Genomic DNA, 22,330 nt, shown 5'->3' with positions numbered 1-22,330 from the left:
AGGGAGAATACTATTACCCGCTACCGCCCCCATGAAAACCACTTCCAATTGTCATCGTGCTCCGAAGGCACCAATTAGGCTAATGCCACTGGCTCCGAAGGCAACATGCATATGTAGGAGAAATTGTATATAGCTAGCTATACATTTGTGTATGTGTGAATTAATTAATATGGTGGTTTGTGAGACATTGATGATATATATATGCATGATTGGTTCTACTAGAAATTATATATATATATATATATATATGCATAACGTGTACAATGTGTAGTATCGTAAAATACCAGCAAACGGAAAAGAATTAAAATGGAAACACAAAATTAAATGAAAAAGAAATCATAAAACTAAAAAAACCCCAAACCTTATAGTACCGGTTGGTATTACCAACCGGTACTAAAGGGCTCCAGGCCCCCCAGAGCTGGCTCGTACCACGTGGTTGCCCTTTACCACCGGTTCGTGGTAAACCGGTACTAAAGGGGGGGGGCTTTAGTGCCCACACTTAGTGCCGGTTATGGAACCGGCACTAAAGGGCCTTACGAACCGGTGCTATTGCCCGGTTCTGCACTAGTGTTCGTGAAGCAACTGAATCCCGCACGAGGACAGTAAAAAAGAAAATCCCTCAAATAGATTTAAGTTCCAACGATGAAACTTACCCTTTTTGCATGAAAAAAATGCCTGGTTTCAACAAGTTTCAAAGATATGATTTTAAGAAAATTTCTCAGTCAATCATAGACATAAAATAATTGATTTTAACGGCCGCTCATTTTGAAACTTAATAATTTCTTTCAAAATTCATCAAAATATATTTAAAATGGATCTTATTTGAAAGCTTTGGTTGCCACAAACACAAATATGAAAATTATACTTGATTTTTTTTAAAAAAGATATAGGACTTTGAAAATCGGAAGCCAAAATAAAAAGTTGGCACGAGTGACCTGAGTGCCTCCACATTTGCGTGCCGTAAATCCACCATGGGGTACGGACATAATTTGCGTCCAGAAGATCGATGATGGTGACTCACATGACATCGCTCGGAGCACGATATCTGAATGTAAGCCGTGGTGCCCTAAAGAGGAGTCCTAACAGATCATAGAGGAAAAAAATTATTCATGTATTGCTTCACATTTTTTTTGTAAAATGTTTGTATTTATATGCAAACCAAAGAAAACCTAAAAACCAGAGAAAATCAAAAGAAAACGCAAAAATAGCTCAAAACAACATTTTTTTGAGAAACACCTGTAATTTTGTTCATACTCAGACCATTTTTTTTACCAATTACAGGTACTTTGATGTGGACCTAAAATCCAAGAAAATACAAAGTAATTCCTATGACTAAGAATTACAATAAAATCTTTTGAAAACACCTTCCATCTCTTTGGATTGATACCCCGCCTGATTTCAATATAAAATTGCTAGCAGACTATGTATCTATCATTTGATTAATAAAGTAAGTCTTTCCTAAAAAAAAAGTACTTCGGTAAAGAAGCTGCTGTTGGACGACTTGAGCAACAATGTTGACAGCAGGGGATTGCTCGGAGTATCAGGGTAGCACTGCCGTGGGAGGCACTTCGCTGGTGATTCGAAATTACTCGTTCAAAAAATGAGTATATTTTAGTTGTAGATACATCCATTTTTATCATTTTTGTAATAAGTAATTCCGAATGGAGGAGTACTTGTATATTTTTCCAGGTATATATAAAAAATCATGTTTTCCATCAAAAAGGTACTGTACTAGGCGAAGCTGACAAGTGGGCTTCACGCTTGGTGGGACCCATGTGTCAGTGTCTCAATGTCTCAATGGCAGATTAGCCAAAGTCAGGGGATCCTCGTCCTAGACGAAGCCCACCCAAACAAACGAAGACCTCCGAGGGCTACCCTGCAAGATCCCCCTGCCCTTGGACTCCGGCCCCGACTCCGGCCCGGCGGCGTGCTTCTTCCCCGCTCCGCCTCAAATCTCGGCCCCGTCCGGGGCCGCCGACGACCCGGCGCTGGTCTCCCTCCTCCCCCGACCAAGGTCAGCCTCCTTCCCCTCCACCTCTTCCACCTCGCCTTCACCGTCCCCGCACGGCACTCATGAGTCGCTGCTCCAGATCCACCAATCGCCAGTCAGGAGTTGCGCCCCTCTCCGTCGTCACCGTCGCTCTCTCTGATTAGCTTCATCTGGGTTCTAGTGATTAAATTTAACCTGCAGAGTTCTTTGTTCGCAGATAGGCAGGGTTTCGTCCTGCCAGTAGCCATGTTGGAAAAGATCGGGTTGCCGCCCAAGCCGTCGATGCGAGGGGCGACCTGGGTGCTGGATGCCTCCAACTGCCAGGGCTGCGCTGCTCAGTTCTCCTTGTTTACACGGAAGGTAATCTCATGATTCTTGGCCTTGTAATGATGGTATGAAGCATACTGTACTCCTCTGCCATGATCGAATCAGGCACAATAGTCCGGTTCATATAGTTTACTGATGGTGCTGCAGTTTCCTTTGCCATATTGCGTGTCATGTCCACCCCAATTTCAGTTCCATTTCATGGGAACCCCCTTCACTTTTGGAACACTGTTTCACACTACTTGTAATGTTCAAAGAAAGCCTACTCATTACTTGGATAAATTCTCGCCTCTGCCTCTGCTGTCATGACTATGGAGAACCAAGAATTAGCAGTTTTCACAGGTTCTATGGGCTTTCATCATGTGCTTGCAAGGCGGTTAGATTAGGTGTTGACGCGCATCTCAGCCTGTTAGTACTCGATCGGATCACAGCCCCAAAAAAGTACAGAACCACTACATGCTGCAAGCTTCACACCTTTTAGTTCCGTGCATTGCGATTATGTCGAGGAGGATGAGGTCATTCCCATGAGCTTGTGCAGATGGGGAAAACTAAGTTGGTGCACATTCTCACTGGAATGACCTCAATGTATGTCGACTGATAATCTCTTTTAGTCCTAGCAGTGAAAGTTAATAATTGCTCTGTTTCATGCCTAATAAAAAAATGTTGTACTGCATGTTTGTTTTATGCTATCTGAATCTACATTCGCAAATCCAAAGCTTTAAACAGTAAATTCTTGTGCTGGTGCTGGTCTCTCATGAAGTTTGGATTTATTGGGTCTAAAAATACCTCTTGTTCTGTTTCAGTAATTTAAATGGTTGGATTCACCGTTAGTGTTTGCATATTTGTTACTTGATAGAAACTTCACATTTCTTGTAATCTTATGGAGATGGTTGGACCAGGAGTTGTGTTAACTTTTGTGTATTTACTAATATGTAGCATCATTGCCAAAGATGTGGAGGCCTCTTTTGCAGCAGTTGCACCCAGCAGAGGATGGTGTTACGTGGACAGGGTGACTCGCCTGTTCGAATTTGTGATCCTTGCAAAAAACTCGAGGAAGCAGCACGCTATGAGTTGAGATACGGACACAAAAGTAGAGCCGGAAAAGGTTAATTTATTTCCATGCGCTTTCTATCAAATTTGTTTCTCATCAAAGGAATTATGATTCAATTGATACTTGATACATCTAAAAGTGGCAAGTCCTGCTTGATTAAAAATTAATCTGATTGTCAGCATTGGACACAGTTGCTTTTGTATTATGCAACCTTCCCAACCAGAGCACATTAGGGCACTTGTGCACAGTCGAGCTCAACGTTTACGAGTCGATGAGTCGATGAGTCGTTCGAAGGTTGAGACTCATAGACTAATCGTGACTAGTCTAGACTACTGCTGGACTAGTTGACATGGTACTGTAGTTCACAACTGCAGTAATCAATTACCAAAACCTAGTATTAATATGTAATATATACTATAGAAAGTGCATTGGAGCGTCAATTTGTCCTGCAGATTAGGCCAGTAAGCATATTTCCATGTTGGGTCCTTGCTCCTAGTTGGCTTCTTGCAGGATCCTTCGATGGATCATATTGCTCATTGGCCTGAGCTGCAGCTGCTGAAACAATACTTGAGATATTTCCGGCGTAGACATTGCACTTCAGACCTAAGGATCTTGAAACTGAAGCAAACAAAACGAAATAAGGAAGAGGGCAGGGGGTAAAAATCGAATCAAAGAAGGGAAGAAGAGAAGGGAGAAATTACTTTGCTAGTATGCTTGCTTGCTTACTGCAACCTGAGGGACGAGCGGATCTAGTGGCCAGAAGGCAGCAGAGGGAGGGAGACCATAGGGGCAGATCTAGGGAGAGCAGAAGCAGTGGAGGGAGAGGGCCAGAGCAGAGGAGTGCAGATCCATGGAGAGCAGAAGCAATGGAGGAAAAGGGGCAGGGTGGCTGGCTCACTTATCCCCTCCCAATCCCTAAAAAAAATTGAGCCGAACGACTCAAGGTGCACGACTAGTCTAGACTAGTCTACGACTAGTCCTTCGACTCCTCGACTCGGCGAACTAGTCTACACGAGATTTCTAGTCGACACCCAGAATGCGACTCATAGACTAGTCTAGCGACTAGTCTTGACTAGTCCCTCGACTCGTAATCAATGGTTGAGCTGCAGGGCTGAGCTCTGCAACATTCGTCCTCCTGTTTGGAGTTCGTATGAGATGTATATCCATGCGGTTTAAAACAAAAGGGATAATTAACTGAATAACCTAACAATGGTGCTTTCGTCTTCTTACTGCTAAACAAGTAACACTTAGGCAGTGTTTGTCCAATTCACGCGATTTAATATGTTCCTGTTTGTCTGGTAGCTACAGCTCAGAATTTCAAGTGCTGAGAAAACCATATAATTTTTATCTTTGTTATGAAAGGTTCTATTATCTGTAGATGTTACACATGTGAAGTTATTACTAGTTTGGTTGTTTCATGGTTCTCATGTTTATTATGCATTGCTTTCTTTATTATTTCCCACCAAGCTGAAACATGGTTAAGTTTTACTCCAGTTATAGTACTATGCAGTTGTCAACTTAAAGAGTGCACAATTATATATTTCTTTTCACATCTATTTTGCTAGAAATACTTGACTTGCAAATAATTCTGTGTATGTTGTTTTCACAGCTAACACAAAAACAGCTTCTAAACCAGAGGATGAAATACTTAGTGAACTTCTTGGAGGTGATAGTGTGCAAGGTCAGCTTTCTCGTAGGGAATCTCTGGGTTCTGAGGTTCCTGGGAGAACCGTAAGCACTGCCAGTGCATCCAGTTCTGGTTCCAGAAAAGCCAGTATGGATGGGAATGGTGATGGAAGCCTTTCCACTGAAGCACAAAATTATGAACTCAACAACACTGCATCCATTTTTACTCCGGAAGAACTGCGTCAACAAGCAGTAGAGGAGAAGGGAAAGTACAAAATACTGAAGTCAGAAGGAAAACCTGAGGAAGCACTGCGGGCGTTCAAGCATGGTAAAGAGCTTGAGAGGCAAGCCGCAGCACTTGAATTAGAATTGAGAAAGAGCAGGAGAATGGCGACAAAAGCTCCCAATGTTAGTGCCGTTGTTGGTACCCAGAAGATTGAGGATTATGATGACGCTGTAACAAAAAAGGCTCCAAGTGGGAAAAGGGTTAGAAAAGAAAAGAATGATCTTGCTTCTGAACTCAAAGATCTAGGCTGGTCAGATGCAGATCTTCATGATGAAACAAGGCCGACTGCTATGAGTGTTGAAGGAGAGCTGTCACAGATTCTTAGAGAAGTAGCACCAAAGACATCAGAGGGCAAGAAAGCTGGTGGTATTGACAAATCCCAGGTTAATGCTCTGAAGAGACAGGCCCTAGTGCTGAAGCGTGAAGGTAAACTTGCTGAAGCAAAGGAAGAGCTGAAGAAGGCTAAAATTTTGGAAAGACAACTGGAAGAACAGGAGATTCTGGGCGAAGCGGAAGAGTCTGATGATGACTTGGCTGCAATTATTCATAACATGGATGATGATAACCAGGACGACATATTATACGACAATTCAAGACTACCTGCTATCAATTTCGAACAAATTCTGGCTGTCTCTGATGATCTTAACTTCGATGGCAATTTCGATGTTACAGACGATGACATCAATGACCCAGCTATGGCTGCTGCCCTAAAATCATTTGGTTGGAGTGAAGATGATGATAACCAAATGGACAGCCATGCACCTGTTTCTTCTTTGAATCGAGAGGCAGTAAAGGAACAAGTGCTTGCTCTGAAAAGAGAGGCTGTTTCTCACAAGAAAGCTGGTAATGTTGCAGAGGCCATGTCATTGCTTAAAAAGGCAAAGCTACTTGAGAAGGATTTGGAAACTGAACAGCCAGAGTCGGAGGTCCTTTCTCCAGGACAGAAAATTACACACACTGAAGATATCAGAGTCACAGAGATTAACACGCGTCGTGTATCAGCACCGAAAAGTAAGCTTGCAATTCAGAGGGAGCTGCTAGCTCTGAAAAAGAAGGCACTAGCATTGAGAAGGGAAGGAAAGGTGGATGAAGCCGAGGAAGAGTTGAAGAAAGGCAGTATTCTTGAGAAGCAACTCGAAGAGCTTGAAAGCTCTTCCAGTAGACCCGTAGCCAGGGAAAACATGGGCTTTAGTTCAAAGTCCCCACTTAATGCTGAACCCCCTAGTCTGGATTTTACTGATGAAGGCTATGAACCTGAGGTGACAGACAATGACATGCAGGATCCAGCATTGCTGTCTGTGTTGAAAAATATGGGATGGGAAGATGATGATAATGATTCTGTGAAAACAACAGATAAGCCATCGAATCGTTCACCTGTAGTTGCTCAGAAGCCAAAGAAGAATAAGGGTCAGATTCAGAAGGAACTGCTTGCTATCAAAAGGAAGGCTCTTGCATTTAGGCGGGAAGGGAAGAACACAGAAGCTGAAGAGGAACTAGAGAAGGCGAAGGTCTTGGAGGAGCAACTGGCGGAGATCGAAGAATTGGCCAATTCAACTGCTTCTCAAAAAGGTTCAGGTCCTGGTGAACATGAGACTATGGAAAATAAATATGATACTCAACAGGTCCCTAATGTTCATGCTACTGCATCTTCAATAAGACATACATTGAAGGAGGATGTTTTGTTGCCAGTGAATGCAGCTGAACTTGGTGCGTCAATGGACACTGTAGCTAGTTCTGGGAGCAAACCACAAACTGAAACAGTCATTTCTCAACCTGCCCGCAAATCAAGTGATGGAGCATACTCAGCCTTCTCCAGGTCACCTATTGCTGATCAGTTGCAAACTGCAGAAGCATCACATTCACCTTCTGATGTTGATCATAAAGAACCTCCGAAGCCACATGGAGGCGACACAGTCAGAGATGATATCTTACTCCATAAGAGAAAAGCAGTTGCTTTTAAGAGAGAAGGGAAGTTGGCAGAAGCTAGAGAAGAATTGAAACTAGCAAAACTCTTGGAGAAGCGTCTTGAAGCCCCTCAACAAGACAGTGAGGATGGTGCACATGAGTTAGCCACATCAGCTGTGCAGCAGAGCAATTCGATCCAGCAGTCTGCCAGCGCCACCACCCACACCAACCCGTTGACCTATGCCCCTCCAGCACAGGAGAACAAGTCGGTTGAGCCTCAAAAAGCAATGTCCAGCCGAGACCGTCTCAGAATCCAACGTGAATCCCTCACTCACAAGCGCAACGCCCTCAAGTTGAGGAGAGAAGGAAAGACTGCGGAAGCAGATGCGGAATTCGAATTGGCCAAGTCACTAGAGAGCCAACTGGAAGAGTCAGATAGCCAGGGTTCAAACTCTGGAGGAAAGTCTGAAGCAAGTGACGCGTTTGTGGAAGATCTTATTGATCCTCAAATGATGTCTGCCCTAAAATCCATTGGCTGGAGCGCAGCTGACCTGTCCACGCAATCTCCGAGCCCTCAACCTTTGGTGAAAGCAGAGGCAAGGCCAACCGTCGCAGCTACAAGCAAGGCTCAGACAGAGAAAAGCCAGCTCGAGGAACAGATAAAGGCTGAGAAACTGAAGGCCCTCACCTTGAAGCGCGAAGGGAAGCAGGCAGAGGCTCTGGAGGCCCTTCGCTCAGCAAAGCGCCTGGAGAAGAAGCTGGTCTCACTTAGCTAAGTACTCCTTCACCTTCCTTACCTCACAATTTTGTTTGGTAAGTCATCCCAGATGATAGTTTGTCTAATAAGGGTGTAATACTGTAATGCATGTCTGAATTAGTAGCAGAAGGCTTATAACTTGTGAGCCATGTGTGTATGTAAAACTGTAGCAACTGAAGTTGCTGGGGCAACGATTGTTTTCATGACTCCAAAGTAATTACTGCATCCGTGTAACAAATATTTTTAGTTCTTTTATATAGTGAACTTAAGTTGGTTTATTTGTATCATATAGAACCTCACAGGAGCAACAGGGGGGCCGTACAAACAATAGTAGAATCATCATTTGTGCGTGCGCACCTCAAGGTTTTCAACATCGAGTGTAGAAAGGCTGATGAGGAAATTCACATAAGTTTGAAGGTTTTGAGGGCATGTGGGGCATACCTCGGGATCACATTAGCATCAAGGCCCTTGCTAATATCTTGTGGATTCCAAGTACTCCCTCCGATCCAAAATAATTGATGCAACCTCTATACAATGTTGTATAGAGACTGCCATTTAATTTGGATCGGAGGGAGTGGCTTGTTTGTTGTTTGATTTCCAGTTTGTTGAACTCACTCAAATTAACTTTGTTGTTTGATTTCCAGTTGGTCGGAACATACATTCCCATGCTTACGTAGTTATCAGGAAATCATGATTACTAGGATAGGATGTTTGTGTTTTCGGTACTGCAGTCGGTCGGGTTTGTTCATGTGCCTTGTTTGGACTGCTTGCTTGTGCAGGAAACTGTTTTAGACGTTGGATTCTCGTGGATGAGACGTTGCTTCTGTTTGTCTGTCTGTTTGATGCACGCACTATCCTGCAATCCTGGGTCCATGTAAGCACGGGAGGGGAACAGACTTAGGTGGAGAAAATAACTGCCATAGTAAACAGAAACAAAAGGGCCTTGGTGCCAAAATTCATCACCAAAGGGTCAATATGTATTTCTTGTTGATACTTTCTTTTGGTTTAACAAAAGGGCCTTTGGTTCAATATGCATTTTTCTTGATGACTCTGACATCTCAAAGTTAGTGTTGCCGCGCATGAGCTACTAGTAGTTCGCTTCACTTTTATTAGTACTAGATGACCTGTTGCGCCCATAGCGCAAAAAGCGAGAGCGAGCCATGAAAGTGAAAGTGATTTAGAGCCAATTTAATAGATACTTAGGTACACAACGTTATATGGAGTATATTTCATTACATGGTAGCATGATAGCTCAAAAGAAAGTTATGAGATCACTTGCTGATAGCTTACATTGCCTTTATAAAGCAAACTATTTTAGCAGAGATGCATCATATAGATAGAGCTGGTCTCTTAACCCCTGGCTGAGTGTTGTATTTGCTGCCAGTAGGAAAGACATGAAGCGGTGATATTAGGTAGAGCCATCACTGCATGTTCCATCAATATTGACCATGATTTCATCGTCTAAACAACTCTTCATCGTAGGTGTGTTTGGTTCCTGTAGACCAGGTTTCGATATTGTTGTCCTTCATTTTGCTATACATTCCAAACCTTTTTTCCTGCCTGCAATTAAGCCATCGCTCTAAAATATATTAGTTCTCCCACACACACCATTTCTTTTGCCTTGGCAAAAGATAAATTGCAAACATACAAATTTATGGAAAAAAAAACGCCACCCATATACATAAACATGGTCAGATTAATATCATCACACATGCATCTCTAATAAATGTTTGCTCTCTCTCACTGGTAGCTTCCAACAATCAGACCCTCCCCTCTGCTGGTACTACCATCCATAAAACTCAATTAGACCTTGAGATCTACCTAAAGGCTTAAAACCCCTACCTCATACTTAATACTAATGATGTCACATGCATCCTATGACAAAAAGAACATGTAGAATAGAAGCATGGTAGTAGTGAAATACTTTTTCGTAAACCTAATAATGGCTAACATTAAAACCTGACGGTTGAAGCATTTCGCATCGAGATATGTTGTCTTCGTTTCCAGAACAAACCCCACCAAAAATAGTATTCTTGCTCTGGCAGTGAGTGAAACCGGGAAAGACAGCTAGGGAGTCAACGATCCCTTGGCTCACTCGTTCTTGTATCCAGTTAGTTACCATTCAAAATAATTTGTGTCTTTCGATTTGAGATATTGCAGTTGAACAAAGATAGAAGGTCAAAATATATTGTCCTTGGATTTATGTGGAATAAAAACAGAGGCTGCTTGTGCAACTGGTGCAAGTAGCCAAAGCAAACCAAGAATTAAAATTTAAAACCATTATACTTAGATGGCATATTTTATCGATCCTGGTAACATTATGGTCCAGGCATACCAGTGCAAGGAGATACTTAAATGTCGTCTTTATACATAACTGGCTCAGGCGTATCAAGCCTGATAATGGGAAGCACGATAGACTAAAAGCATCAACTTACATCAAAAGAAAGCTATGGATGAAGCTTGCAGTAGCTTATTTGCACCAACTTTATAAAGAAAACTACATAGCTAGCTATATAATATGGTGCAACTAACCAGCATATAAACAGAAGTGAAACTAACTATACAGATTTAGGATATATAGTGCAAGTGAATGATAACGGGCGCTTATTTTTCCTTCCTGTAGTACAAGTCAGTGTCTCATCTAGCACCAAGGCCCCACATTTATCATATTTTTGAACATCTAATTAAATGAGCAAAAAATAATGAATTGTACGTGAAAACAATATCAATGCTTGACAAACAGTACCACATGAGAGTTTGACAGAAAAAGGAAGCAAAAAAAAACACAATAGAAAAAATTAAAAAATAATAATGGTTATCATAAAAAGGCAGAAAGTAATCGACACAAAAGCTTGCGTCAAGCTGATCACTAATGTCAAGTATCAATAGGTAATAGCAGGCTCATTACGTTAGAAAGTAAATGTGAGCCCTGCCCTGTTCTGCTTACCTACAGGGAAAAGGTACAAATATGTCTTACATATTTATTTGCAGAGAAATTAGAAATCAACATGTTCATGTGAGGACTAATGAAACTGAAACACTGATGATGAATAACATTAATCAATCTTGGTCTAGAAGAAAACAAAATGGTAGATCATGATATATGAATTGCTCACAAGTAAATCTGAGGCAGCTGGTCATCAATATATAGGGCTCTCCACGCTGCCGGAAAATTCATCCTTTGTGCAAATAAAATATCGGATTGATGGTTAAAATTAGATCTAGCAGAGATCATGGGCATTCATATTTTCAGACAATAAAAAATTACATATCCCATGAAGCATTATGTACACTGAAATGCTCCCACTACACAAGCTTTGAGATACAGTCGAAGTATTACCGGTCACATTTGTCACATTCCACCATCATATATACTGTCAATCTCGTCCATGAGGAGTATTAGGCTTCTTTGTCCCGTGAAGTTGATCCACACATTATATAATAATAATAAAACAAATCACAGTGGAAAAGTTCATGATATTGACCAGCTGCCACTATAATTCAGAGTGGCATTGTTGATAATTACTTTGATAGAATTTGATGTGCTCCCCTCGACACCTTCCTCGATCTTGGATTCTACTTTACCACAACTATCACTTGCATTAAACTGCTATGCATATACTAACCATTTGAATTTATGCCTCAAAGTTAAATAAAGAACAGAAGCTTAAGCACAACCACTGATTTCTACCGGGATAATTGACGATAACCCCCCTTGTTGGCAAATCCTTGATCATATACCCCCCCGCCGCTGTCTCTGACATGTGGGGTTTAAGTGGCCTGGGGGGGGGGGGTTTACAGCTAGCTCATATAGAGGCCCGAAGAACAACCTTTGTTCACACGACCAACACCATGTATTGATCTATCAGACAAAAAGGTAAAAACAAACACTTCTGAGACCTTCATTTACAGTGTAGCTTTGCTCAGTGGGTAAGAGTGCAAAATCATGTCATGTGCTCTATTACACAGAAAAAATCAAACATCAAAATGCAGGAACAAGCATGACTGTATTCAAGAGAGAGATAATTCACCTTGGGCTTCTTAATCACACTCTTCCTCAAAATTCTTCTTCTACTCTCCACAAGTAACCAAAAATTGAGGCACTGGAAAATGCATTCCCCTCCCAATCCTTGAAATCAGAAGAAACACTCATATGCAAAAGATGTAGTAAGTCTAGGGTGAGATTTCTTAAAGTTTTTGCCTATCCCTGAGGCCTTTAATCTAAAATAGTACCCTTTTTTAGAACAATCTTAAAAGCTACCTTAGGGCTGCTTGATTTTTTTTTTTGCATCTGTGGAGACGTGAAAGGAGGCAAGTCCATAAATAAGGTCTACTCATTCAGGTTAGTGATCAGGTGGCTGCAACCGCAAAAAAATGGGGCTTGCTTGGCAATAAAAATAGGTGTTCCATAGAACAAGGGGCTGTTGTTTGTTTAAATGGTATTTGCAGCCATAAGGTTGTTAGTTTAACAAATACATGTATACATGTACGCCTACAATCTTACAATTTACAGCACATACAACGAGCAAATATACAACAAAAGTTTAGTTCTGAATTTTGGCAAACAACATAAAGAAATCATATTATTACCTAACAAATACACGTGTACATGCACGCCCAGAAAGCTTAGAGTTTATAGGACACACAACGAGCAAATATACAGCAAAAGTTCAATTCTGAATTTCGGCAAACAACATCCAGAATTCATATTAGTAACAAACAAATACACGTGCACATGTACGCCTAGAAAGCTTAGAGTTTACAGGACACACATCGAGCAAATATGCAGCAAAAGTTCACTTCTTAATTTGGGCAAACAACATAAAGAAATCATATTATTACCTCTAGGATTGGGGAAGCCGAGAGAGACTGGAAACAACGTGTATGTCTAGAAAGCTTACAGGACCTCTATAAAGCACTTCTGAACAGGGCTGCTTATCTGCACATACACAAGATACAGTCAGACATCATCAAAACTATATTACTTGCATTTATTACCCATGTATGCATAGCAATAGAACTACAACAGGCGGTATCACACACTAGTCTACTGATCACGAAGACACCCTTCATCTTTTGTTGCAATGACAGTTTGAAGGAAACGACACATAGAAGCGCAGTCCTATACATAGAATAACCTGACAAAAACTTGACAAAATCCTAGGCCCTCCCTGATCAATTTGCACCAGAAACACCGGAGAAATCTAATGAAAATAAATACAGCAAACATGGCAACCCAACACACCAAATTTACCAGAACAAAGAATGTGAAACTTATTAATACCTCATGTACAGCAACACATCCCCTTCTCCTCATGATGGTTTTGGTGCCAAGATACCTTCCGGTGTTGGGGTTCGACCTTGTCTTCTCTTTGCCTGTACTTGTGTTTTATGTCAAAAGCAAGACCGAATAAATTATTAGGATCTGAAGAACACGAGTAGTATGGAATATTAATAATGGTGGGCGTACAACCCTTTGGTTCAGGTAGCATTGCTTCAATCTTAGGATGTGTATCTTCTGAATTTGATGCCAAACAACTACGGGTGTCAGCCTGCTCTTGTGAACAAAAAATTTCAAACAAGAGCACTCAAATATTCATCTTGGAAGGGTCATGTGGTTTCCCCCTCACGCCTCCCTGTTTGCTCTGTTTTGCGCAGATTCTTTATAGTGGTGTGCCTAGCTGGTTTACAGGCAGATTGGCATATAAAAAGCATATAATATGTTTCTGTTTCCATTTTCTAGATGGCGCACCAACCTCTTTGAAGCTCACATCATTTCTTTGTAGCACAGTTTTCTACCCTTGAGCACATTCACGAGTCTTAAATCTTCAGCTGGCATCAAGTGCGTAACATAGTAAAAGCACCAAGTACCCTTCATGACACTCAAATATAATGCTCCTAAGCCTTATTAATCTTGACCAACGTTATAACAACGATGAATACAACAAGTCATACTGTTGGCACGGAAAATCGCCGCGCAACACCAAGATAATTGTCATGCTTTCGTGACGACGAACGATTGCTTTCCGAGCAAAGCAACAAAGATCCCTCGCTTTCGTGGAGGAGAACCGGCTGCTTTTCAGCGCAAAACTGCAAAGATTACCAAACCCTAGGGCTGCTAGGGCTCGGCAGAGAAGAACGATAGATAAAAAGACATACGTAAAAAAGTAATGTATTTGTTGATAGATCGATTGTTGTTTTTCTCAATCGGCCATGGCCTATTTATTAAGGCACACATGACTTGGCGTATACAGAAGTACTTGTCGTACAAGTATAGAACTCCAAAACTAAACCGATCAGGATCTGATTCGATTACCATGTATACTACCCTTTGCCTTATATGAATATATAAAAATATACCGGCCACGTCGCAATCACAACCCAAGTTGTACACATACGTATAAATACCCTTGAGCCTACAAGGAAAATAATAAAATACTCCGGCAAGGTTGCTAATCACACCGGCTAATAATGATTGATCATTCATCATGTATTGTTGCATCTTCTCATAGGTGACTCCATAGCTCATGCAAGAATCCTTCATCTTAGCAACCACAGTTTAGCCCAGCGTACGAGAATTTGTCCAAGTAGCCGCTAATCCTTGCAAAATCCCATATATTTGTCCTGGGTAAATAGCTTTAGTGTACCTGATCTCCTGATGTGTCATCTGCATTGGACTATGACCACGCCTGCATTTTGAATTAAACAACAAGGGTAGATATATGTATGAACGAATAATCCGACCACATTCATTTAAATTAATTTGGCCGATCATACAGACTATTAGCCAAATTACACCATGAACACATGCCCCCCTGTTTTTGGTATAATTGTATTCACCAAAAACACTATCACATTTCCATAGGAAGGCTTAGATAACTTCATCGGTCATATAATTTGTTGAAGGGTGATGTCCAAATAGCACATCGGCCAATTTCCTCTTTGGAGATATATTCAAATAATATGTCAGCCGAATTTTCTTAGGGCGATATTTAGAATAATATATCGGCCACATTATCTCAAGCCTCCTTTGACATGCTAGGATAGTAATTTTTTCAATATTTTTCATTGGGAGATTTTGGCAACTTCTCCACAACACGCTTCTCCATCCATGTCATCTTCGACACCATTGGTTTTTGTCGATCGAACAAGCGATTCTTCTCGGCTATCTCTTCTTTCATTCTAAATGCTCGTAGTCGTTGGGCACGCCGTTTCTTAGTGTGTGTGAGTCCCATGGGACACCACCGAATTCCTGGTTTAGTCCCTAGTGCAGCTGAAATAATTCTGCTGCCCCCCGAGTCTCTAGGCCTATACTGTTGTATTGTTGTTCTGGGAGCAAATATTTTGTTGTTGGCCGAAGAAATCATCCACTGATCATATGTACTCGTAGTTCCATATTGCCCACGGCCTCCAGTGAATATATCGGCACATGCATCAGCCGACTCAGTAGTACTAGCATGTACAACTTCCTTCTCTGAACATGTGTGCACCTTAGCCTCTAAGTTAGATGCATCAATGTATCTTGTTTCTGGACTATTCTCTACACTTGCAGCCGATTGGTGTTGACCAAGTTTCATAACATTAGAAGCATCCAAATCATTTGAACTTTGTATAGACTTAGATTCAGCATGCCTCACCGGCACCCACACAAACTTCTTATCACCTCTATGAATTATGCCATTTTTATTGTGCCTCCTAGGCGAGTTTGAAGTTCCCAAGACCACCATGTCATCATTACCACGGATTACATTGCCATCATGTGGTCTCACTTCCTGATTAAACTGAACCCCTTTTTCATGCAATGATTTCCTGTACACTGGCCCTGCTGGAATCCACTCTGGTCGAGAATAATACATTGGCCTTGTAGGATATGGCGCCCAAGGATTAAAACCCCACGGAGGAAACCGTGGATAAATAGGAGGTGCGCATCCCCCATATGTCGGATCCATTTTAAAATACATCTGCTGGTCATATGGATTTCCCTGCCGTTGCTGATGACTGGTAGTTCTGGAAGGAGATCTAGGACACTTATTACCTCCAAGCCGATTAAACACATTGCTTGCCTTGCGTGAGGTGTACTTTTCCAACAACAGGCTAACTGTCGGCTTTGGTCTTGGAGCTTGTTTCCTTCTTCCATTGACTTTCCACACTCCTACTTCTAGATTTTTTGGTTTGATCATCCTTGGCGGAGCACTATCGTCAACAACATTCTTTTCTCTTGCAGATTCGGTCTGATCCGACCGAATAAGCATTTTCTTACTCTTAAGCTCGACCACATTGATGGAAAAAGGGTCACTATCAAGCTTTATCTTAGAACTTTCTGTAAATGTCAACCGTCCTTCATTAATGGCCGATTGCACCTGTCGGCGAAACATGTTACAATCATTAGTAGCATGAGAGAAAGAATTGTGCCACTTACAATAAGCTCGTCTACCCAACTCTTCTGGAGGTGGAATTACATGGCCCTCTCTCACTCTAATTATTTTATTTTGCAGTAACATATCAAAAATTCTATCACACTTGCTAACATCAAAAGTGTATTTTGTTTCATCTCTTCTAGCAGGCGTGGGCTTCAAAGCAGAACATGCAAAGGGTTTTGACTTTGACGCTGGAATCCATTCGGCTACACATATATTAACGTCAACTTCACTAGCCGAATTACTATCATAATCAAAGGCATTACCTACATGATTATCCTTCTCATTATCAATATTATCTTCAAACCGGCTATATTGTTTAATCTCCTTAGTCTGGTTTTCTTGCGCCAAAGCCTTCTGCAAAACTTGATTAACATCTAAAAATTCTTGCCCTTCTAGTTTATCCTTAATATGAGCAATAAGACCCGAAAATGCAAGATCAGCTAAATCCTTTTCGGCTATGGTCAAGCTGAAACATCGGTTTTTGACATCCCTAAACCTCCTAATATAATCATGAACATGCTCATTATATTTCTGCCTAACCAAAGTTAAATCTAAAAGCCGAAGTTCTGTTTCACCGCTATAAAAGTACTCATGAAATTTTTGCTCCAATTGTGCCCATGTTGAAATAGAATTAGGAGCAAGCGATGTAAACCAAGTAAATGCAATACCGGACAAAGACAACAGAAACAATTTAATCCTATAAACATCCGATGTGCCAATATCACAACATTGGGCTAAAAATTGTCCGATATGCTCGAAAGTAGATCTACCATCTTCCCCCGTAAATTTAACAAAATCTGGAATTCTAAAACCACGAGGATATGGTGTCGAGTCAAAGTAATCAGGGTATGGTTTTTGATATGCATGTGCTTTACTCTTAGGTTCTAAACCGAATTCTCTTAGTATACTAGCAAGCTTATCCTTAAAACTATCATTCGGCTATAGAGAACTAGTTTGTGGAGCAGATGGAACGCTAGCACGTGATGGAAACTCCGGCAAAGAAATTTGAGCTTGTGATGCTTGCAACGGAGACCTATTAAAATATGAATCGGGTACCGGCCCGCACGGAATCCCAGTATTGACAGTCAGTAGCGATGGTGTACTAGAATTAGAACTAGCACTTCGGTTATTGATGTTGTGATTTTGTGGAACCGAAGTTGAGACAGTAGGAGCAGCTACGCTAGGCATAAAATTATTAGCCGAACTGCTCACATAGTTCTGGCCACCTTGATCGCTATTTAAAGGAACATTGGGACGCACAACGTTATTAACCGATGTACCATGTGTATGAATATTACTAGGAAATTTAATGAATCCTGTATTTTGCAGCGGCATCAACTTTTCCTCAGAATATCCATCATTGATTTGCAGCACTAACGACCGAACATGACTAGGTAAATTATTTTCAAGATCTTTATGAAGCTGCTCCTTAAATTCTTCAATTCTATTAGCTAGTGATTGAGTAATTGCGTGTGTCGTAGTTTTCACATCAGAATCGTACTTGGTAGCTACGCACACATCAATTGGATGAGAAATTTCTTCAGTTGACTTTTTTACCTCGGCGTTGATCGAATCTGAAGGGTTTGGCACATGTACCTTCTTGACGACGCCGATCCTTGTCTTGCGGTATCCAGTCAACTTCAATTTTAGTCGCTCAGCCATCTCTTTCTTAAGCTCTTGTTCAAGCCCGCGCCGATCATTTTCCGACAGATCGTCGAGTGTGACGGCAATGGCGTTCTCCGGGTCGATGTCGCTCCCATTCCTGGACTCGGTACTCATCGTGTGCTTCTTCTTCTTTCCTTCCCCAGCGGAGTCGCCAATTGTGTTGGCACGGAAAATCGCCGCGCAACACCAAGATAATTGTCGTGCTTTCGTGACGACGAACGATTGCTTTCCGAGCAAAGCAACAAAGATCCCTCACTTTCATGGAGGAGAACCGGCCGCTTTTCAGCGCAAAACGGCAAAGATTACCAAACCCTAGGGCTGCTAGGGCTCGGCAGAGAAGAACGATAGATAAAATGACATACGTAAAAAAGTAATGTATTTGTTGATAGATCGATTGTTGTTTTTCTCAATTGGCCATGGCCTATTTATTAAGGCACGCAGGACTTGGCGTATACAGAAGTACTTGTCGTACAAGTATAGAACTCCAAAACTAAACCGATCAGGATCTGATTCGGTTACCATGTATACTACCCTTTGCCTTATATGAATATATAAAAATATTCCGGCCACGTCGCAATCACAGCCCAAGTTATACACATACATATAAATACCCTTGAGCCTACAAGGAAAATAATAAAATACTCCGGCAAGGTCGCTAATCACACCGCCTAATAATGATTGATCATTCATCATGTATTGTTGCATCTTCTCATAGGTGACTCCATAGCTCATGCAAGAATCCTTCATCTTAGCAACCACAGTTTAGCCCAGCGTATGAGAATTTGTCCAAGTAGCCGCTAATCCTTGCAAAATCCCATATATTTGTCATGGGTAAATAGCTTCAGTGTACTTGATCTCCTGATGTGTCATCTGCATTGGACTATGACCACGCCTACATTTTGAATTAAACAACAAGGGTAGATATATGTATGAACGAATAATCCGACCACATTCATTTAAATTAATTTGTCCGATCATACAGACTATTAGCCAAATTACACCATGAACACATACAAGCAGGCACTGCTTGGCACAGATATGGCAGCCACATTAGCATCCGTAGGAGCAAACAAACAACAAACCTTGAACAAAACAACACATAGAAACGAGAGAGGGGCATAGGGAGACGTGGAGGAGAAAAGACCTTGAGCTGCTGCTGTTCCTCTCCATGTCTGGGCGTCATCCTCCTCTCCTTCCCTGCATCCACCAACAAAACAGAGCAAACAGGGAGGCGTGAGGGGGAAACCACATCCACGGCTGCCGAAAAGAACCAAACAGAGAGGGGGGAGAGGGGAGGGGGGGCACCTTGAACACGAGTGGCTGGACGCCAGCACCGTGGAGGTCGAGATTCAGGTGTAAGAAGCCCTCGACGGCGGCTACGGCGGTGCGCCCCTCCTGCTCCTCCTCCTCCTCGAGCAGGACAAGGCCGGCGGCTGCAGCGCGAGAAGAAGGCCATGCTCCTGTATCCTGCTGCTCCCCTCCTCCTGTCTCGAGGGCGAGCTCCTCTTGCCGAGGCTCGAGGGAGAGCTCCTCCTGCCGAGGCCGGATCGAGGCTGACGGGCACCGGCAGAGCACGGGGCGGCCGAGGCCGAGGCGTAGTGGAGAGGAAGGGGAGCGGGGCGGATCAAATCGAGCGCCGCCGTCGTCTCCCTGTGCCTGCCGCTGGAGGGAACGGTGAAGGGGAGGAGGAGGCGGCACGGTGGAGAGCAGGGCAGAAGGGGAGGAGCCGGCGGCGCAGTGGAGAGGGAGGGGAGCGGGGCAGATGGAGGAGGAGGTGCACGCGCGTGAGAAGACGCGGGATGAATTGTTCATGGCGAATAAAAGGAGACGTGGCTGGTGCCCACTAGTTCATCCTTTATATGTTCAACAACTGGGGATGTTTGGCATGGTGAGCCCCCGATTCCCTAGTTCTGTTTGGCATGGTGAGCCCCCGATTCCCTAGTTCTTTTCCTTTAAGTTGCAACAGGCAACATTATCATTTGAATAAAGTTGCCGAAGTTTTTAAAAGAAGAGATGCTATGCATACGACACACCACATCCAATTTATGTATTATGCAATAAGCGAATTGTTGGATCACATCAATCTTCTTGTTTATGCAGTTTCATAGCAAAATCATACACATCTAAAGACGACCACGAGCAGGATCAGGGTGGAGGCTCATCGGAGCTAGGACCGGACGCATCCGGCGAGTCGCACGGCTCCACGGTGGCGTCGGAGCCAGCGCCGGTCCAGGCGCCGAGGAGAGATGCCCCAGGTCGTGGAGGTGGAGATGCGCGTCTGGCACGCATCAGCGAGGGAGGCAACGATAGTGAGCCCTCTGATGTGGCCGCTTGCGTCCAAAGTGCACGGGTGACCCCTCCCCGCCCTGCTTTACCGTCTGTCCGCCCGACCCATAGTGCTGTGGACGCGCACGCACCAGTGCTCAGCGCGGCATCGTCCTGCGGTTCAAACGGGGAGGCACCCAAGGCGGTCGACTGTGATTCAAAGGATATCCTGGGCTCCCCACCGTCAGTCTGCCTAAGCAGATGGAAGCAATGCGGACCCTGCAACGCCAGCCATGCAATGCTTTTGACCAACGGGCTTGCGGTGGGGGATCCGATGCGGATCGAGATGGATGTGGCTACAAGACAAGACAACAGGCGGATCCAGGTGGGGTCCATAGAATGCACGCTGAGCGAGGGCGCGGGGTTCAAAATTGTGGCGGGCCACACACATGCCCGCCCCGAGACGGCCAGTGATCATGTACTGGATCCAGACCACGACAGAATGGCGTGAGAGGAGGATTGGGTGGATGCGGTCTTCGAGGACGCGCTCCCATGCAGTGGATGCACAGGAGTTAACACAGACGCGGATTCCCAACGATGTGGGCCGGTGGGGAGCATGTTTTGTGTCTCCCTTCCACCGAACGGGATGCCCCCACTTGTCTGCCCAGGGATGGTGGATTGCCATGCAGATCATGCAGCCCATGCACGTCGCTGCCCGGTGCGAACCAGGTGGACGAACTTTGTGCCCAACTGAGGAAAGCCCAGACCCCAATACTGTCGACCCCACCAGCTAAAGCTCATGCCGTGACACAAAGGCGTACAATGCAGAGGAGAGTTCCGATCTCCAACCCACGGAGGAGCGCCAGAATAGCTAGGGGCATTGGACGTGGCTCGGCAGCAACGAAGCAACAGGGGGTGCTAATCCGGAAACTATGCCTAGCAAATGAAGCGGAAATCATCACTGACGAGGCACTTCACACATATGCACAACTCTTCGACCAGCCACTCTCGGATGGCCACATCAAGGCAATCCCCGCCTTGTTTGGATGGGATGCCTCTGCATTGCCGCTCGACGGCACAGAGGAAGTCGTGGAGGACCGGCTTTAAGGTCGGTCATGGTGGTTTCCTTGGTAGGCTTGCAAAATGAATGCGTCATCTTTCAAGACCCTAGTGTGGAATGTGAGGGGCCTTAATACCCCGACACATCAGAGTGCAATATCTCAGGTGGTTAGCTCGGTTGCACCGAGCATTGTGTGTCTCCAAGAGACAAAAATGGAGCTTGTAACGACGGAGGTGGTCGCCCACTGCCTTGGGAATAAACTCGAGAGTTTTTACTACCTACTCGCGATAGGAACGAGGGGAGGCATCCTTCTAGCCTGGGATGCTACCGTGGTGAAACTATCCAACCCGCACTATACGACGAACGCACTCACCGCGCTAGTCATGCACATTGGAGGGTTGCAATGGTGGATGACAGGGGTCTACGACCCACAGCAAGACCTTGAAAAAGTGGAATTCATGCAAGAATTGGTAGACATCCGCGAACTGATAGCTGGACCATGGACTGTGATGGGTGATTTCAACTTATTAGTCAATCCGGAGGACAAAAACAACACACTAGTGAACAAACGGATGATGGCGCGGTTCCGTGCAAAGCTTAATAACCTCGAGCTCAAGGAGGTTTACTTGAATGGGCGGAGGTACACTTGGTCCAACGAATGGGCGCAAATGATAATGGAGAAGATCGACCGCGTCTTCACCATGTCATCTTGGGAGGAGCTATACCTGACTTGTCAACTCACAACCCTAGGTTCCTCAATCTTAGACCACTGTCCACTATTGCTGGACTTAGAGGCAGATCTGCACATGGGTAAGCATTTCAGTTCGAGGCATTCTGGACAAGAGCTGATGGTTTCATGCAAACGGTGGAGGAGTTGTGGAACTCCGTGCCCAGGGAAGAAAGCCCCTATGTCACGCTCGATCTCAAATTGCGAGCCACAGCGAAAGGGTTGAAGAAGTGGAGCGACCATTGGATAGGCAA

The 22,330-nt window shown here is 43.6% G+C and overlaps 1 protein-coding gene across 2 annotated transcripts; it reads left to right on the top strand.

Annotated features, from left to right (window-relative positions):
- Nucleotides 1–1,821: 1,821 nt before the first annotated feature.
- Nucleotides 1,822–8,217, top strand: LOC123113954 (uncharacterized). Of its 2 annotated transcripts, none has more exons than XM_044535294.1 (4): nt 1,822–2,014; nt 2,208–2,350; nt 3,251–3,419; nt 4,975–8,217. In XM_044535294.1, the coding sequence occupies exons 2-4, from the start codon at nt 2,237–2,239 to the stop codon at nt 7,956–7,958; spliced, it is 3,267 nt and encodes a 1,088-aa protein (XP_044391229.1). In that variant the 5' UTR covers nt 1,822–2,014; nt 2,208–2,236; the 3' UTR covers nt 7,959–8,217. The 2 variants fall into 2 exon arrangements, with proteins under 2 accessions (XP_044391229.1, XP_044391230.1); XM_044535295.1 differs by having other exon boundaries at nt 1,828–2,014; nt 2,212–2,350.
- The last annotated feature ends 14,113 nt before the right edge of the window (nt 8,218–22,330 follow it).

Source organism: Triticum aestivum, chromosome 5B (genome assembly GCF_018294505.1).
Source record: "Triticum aestivum cultivar Chinese Spring chromosome 5B, IWGSC CS RefSeq v2.1, whole genome shotgun sequence".
In the NCBI taxonomy this organism is placed as follows: domain Eukaryota; kingdom Viridiplantae; phylum Streptophyta; class Magnoliopsida; order Poales; family Poaceae; genus Triticum; species Triticum aestivum.
This window is presented reverse-complemented; position numbering and strand designations above follow the sequence as displayed.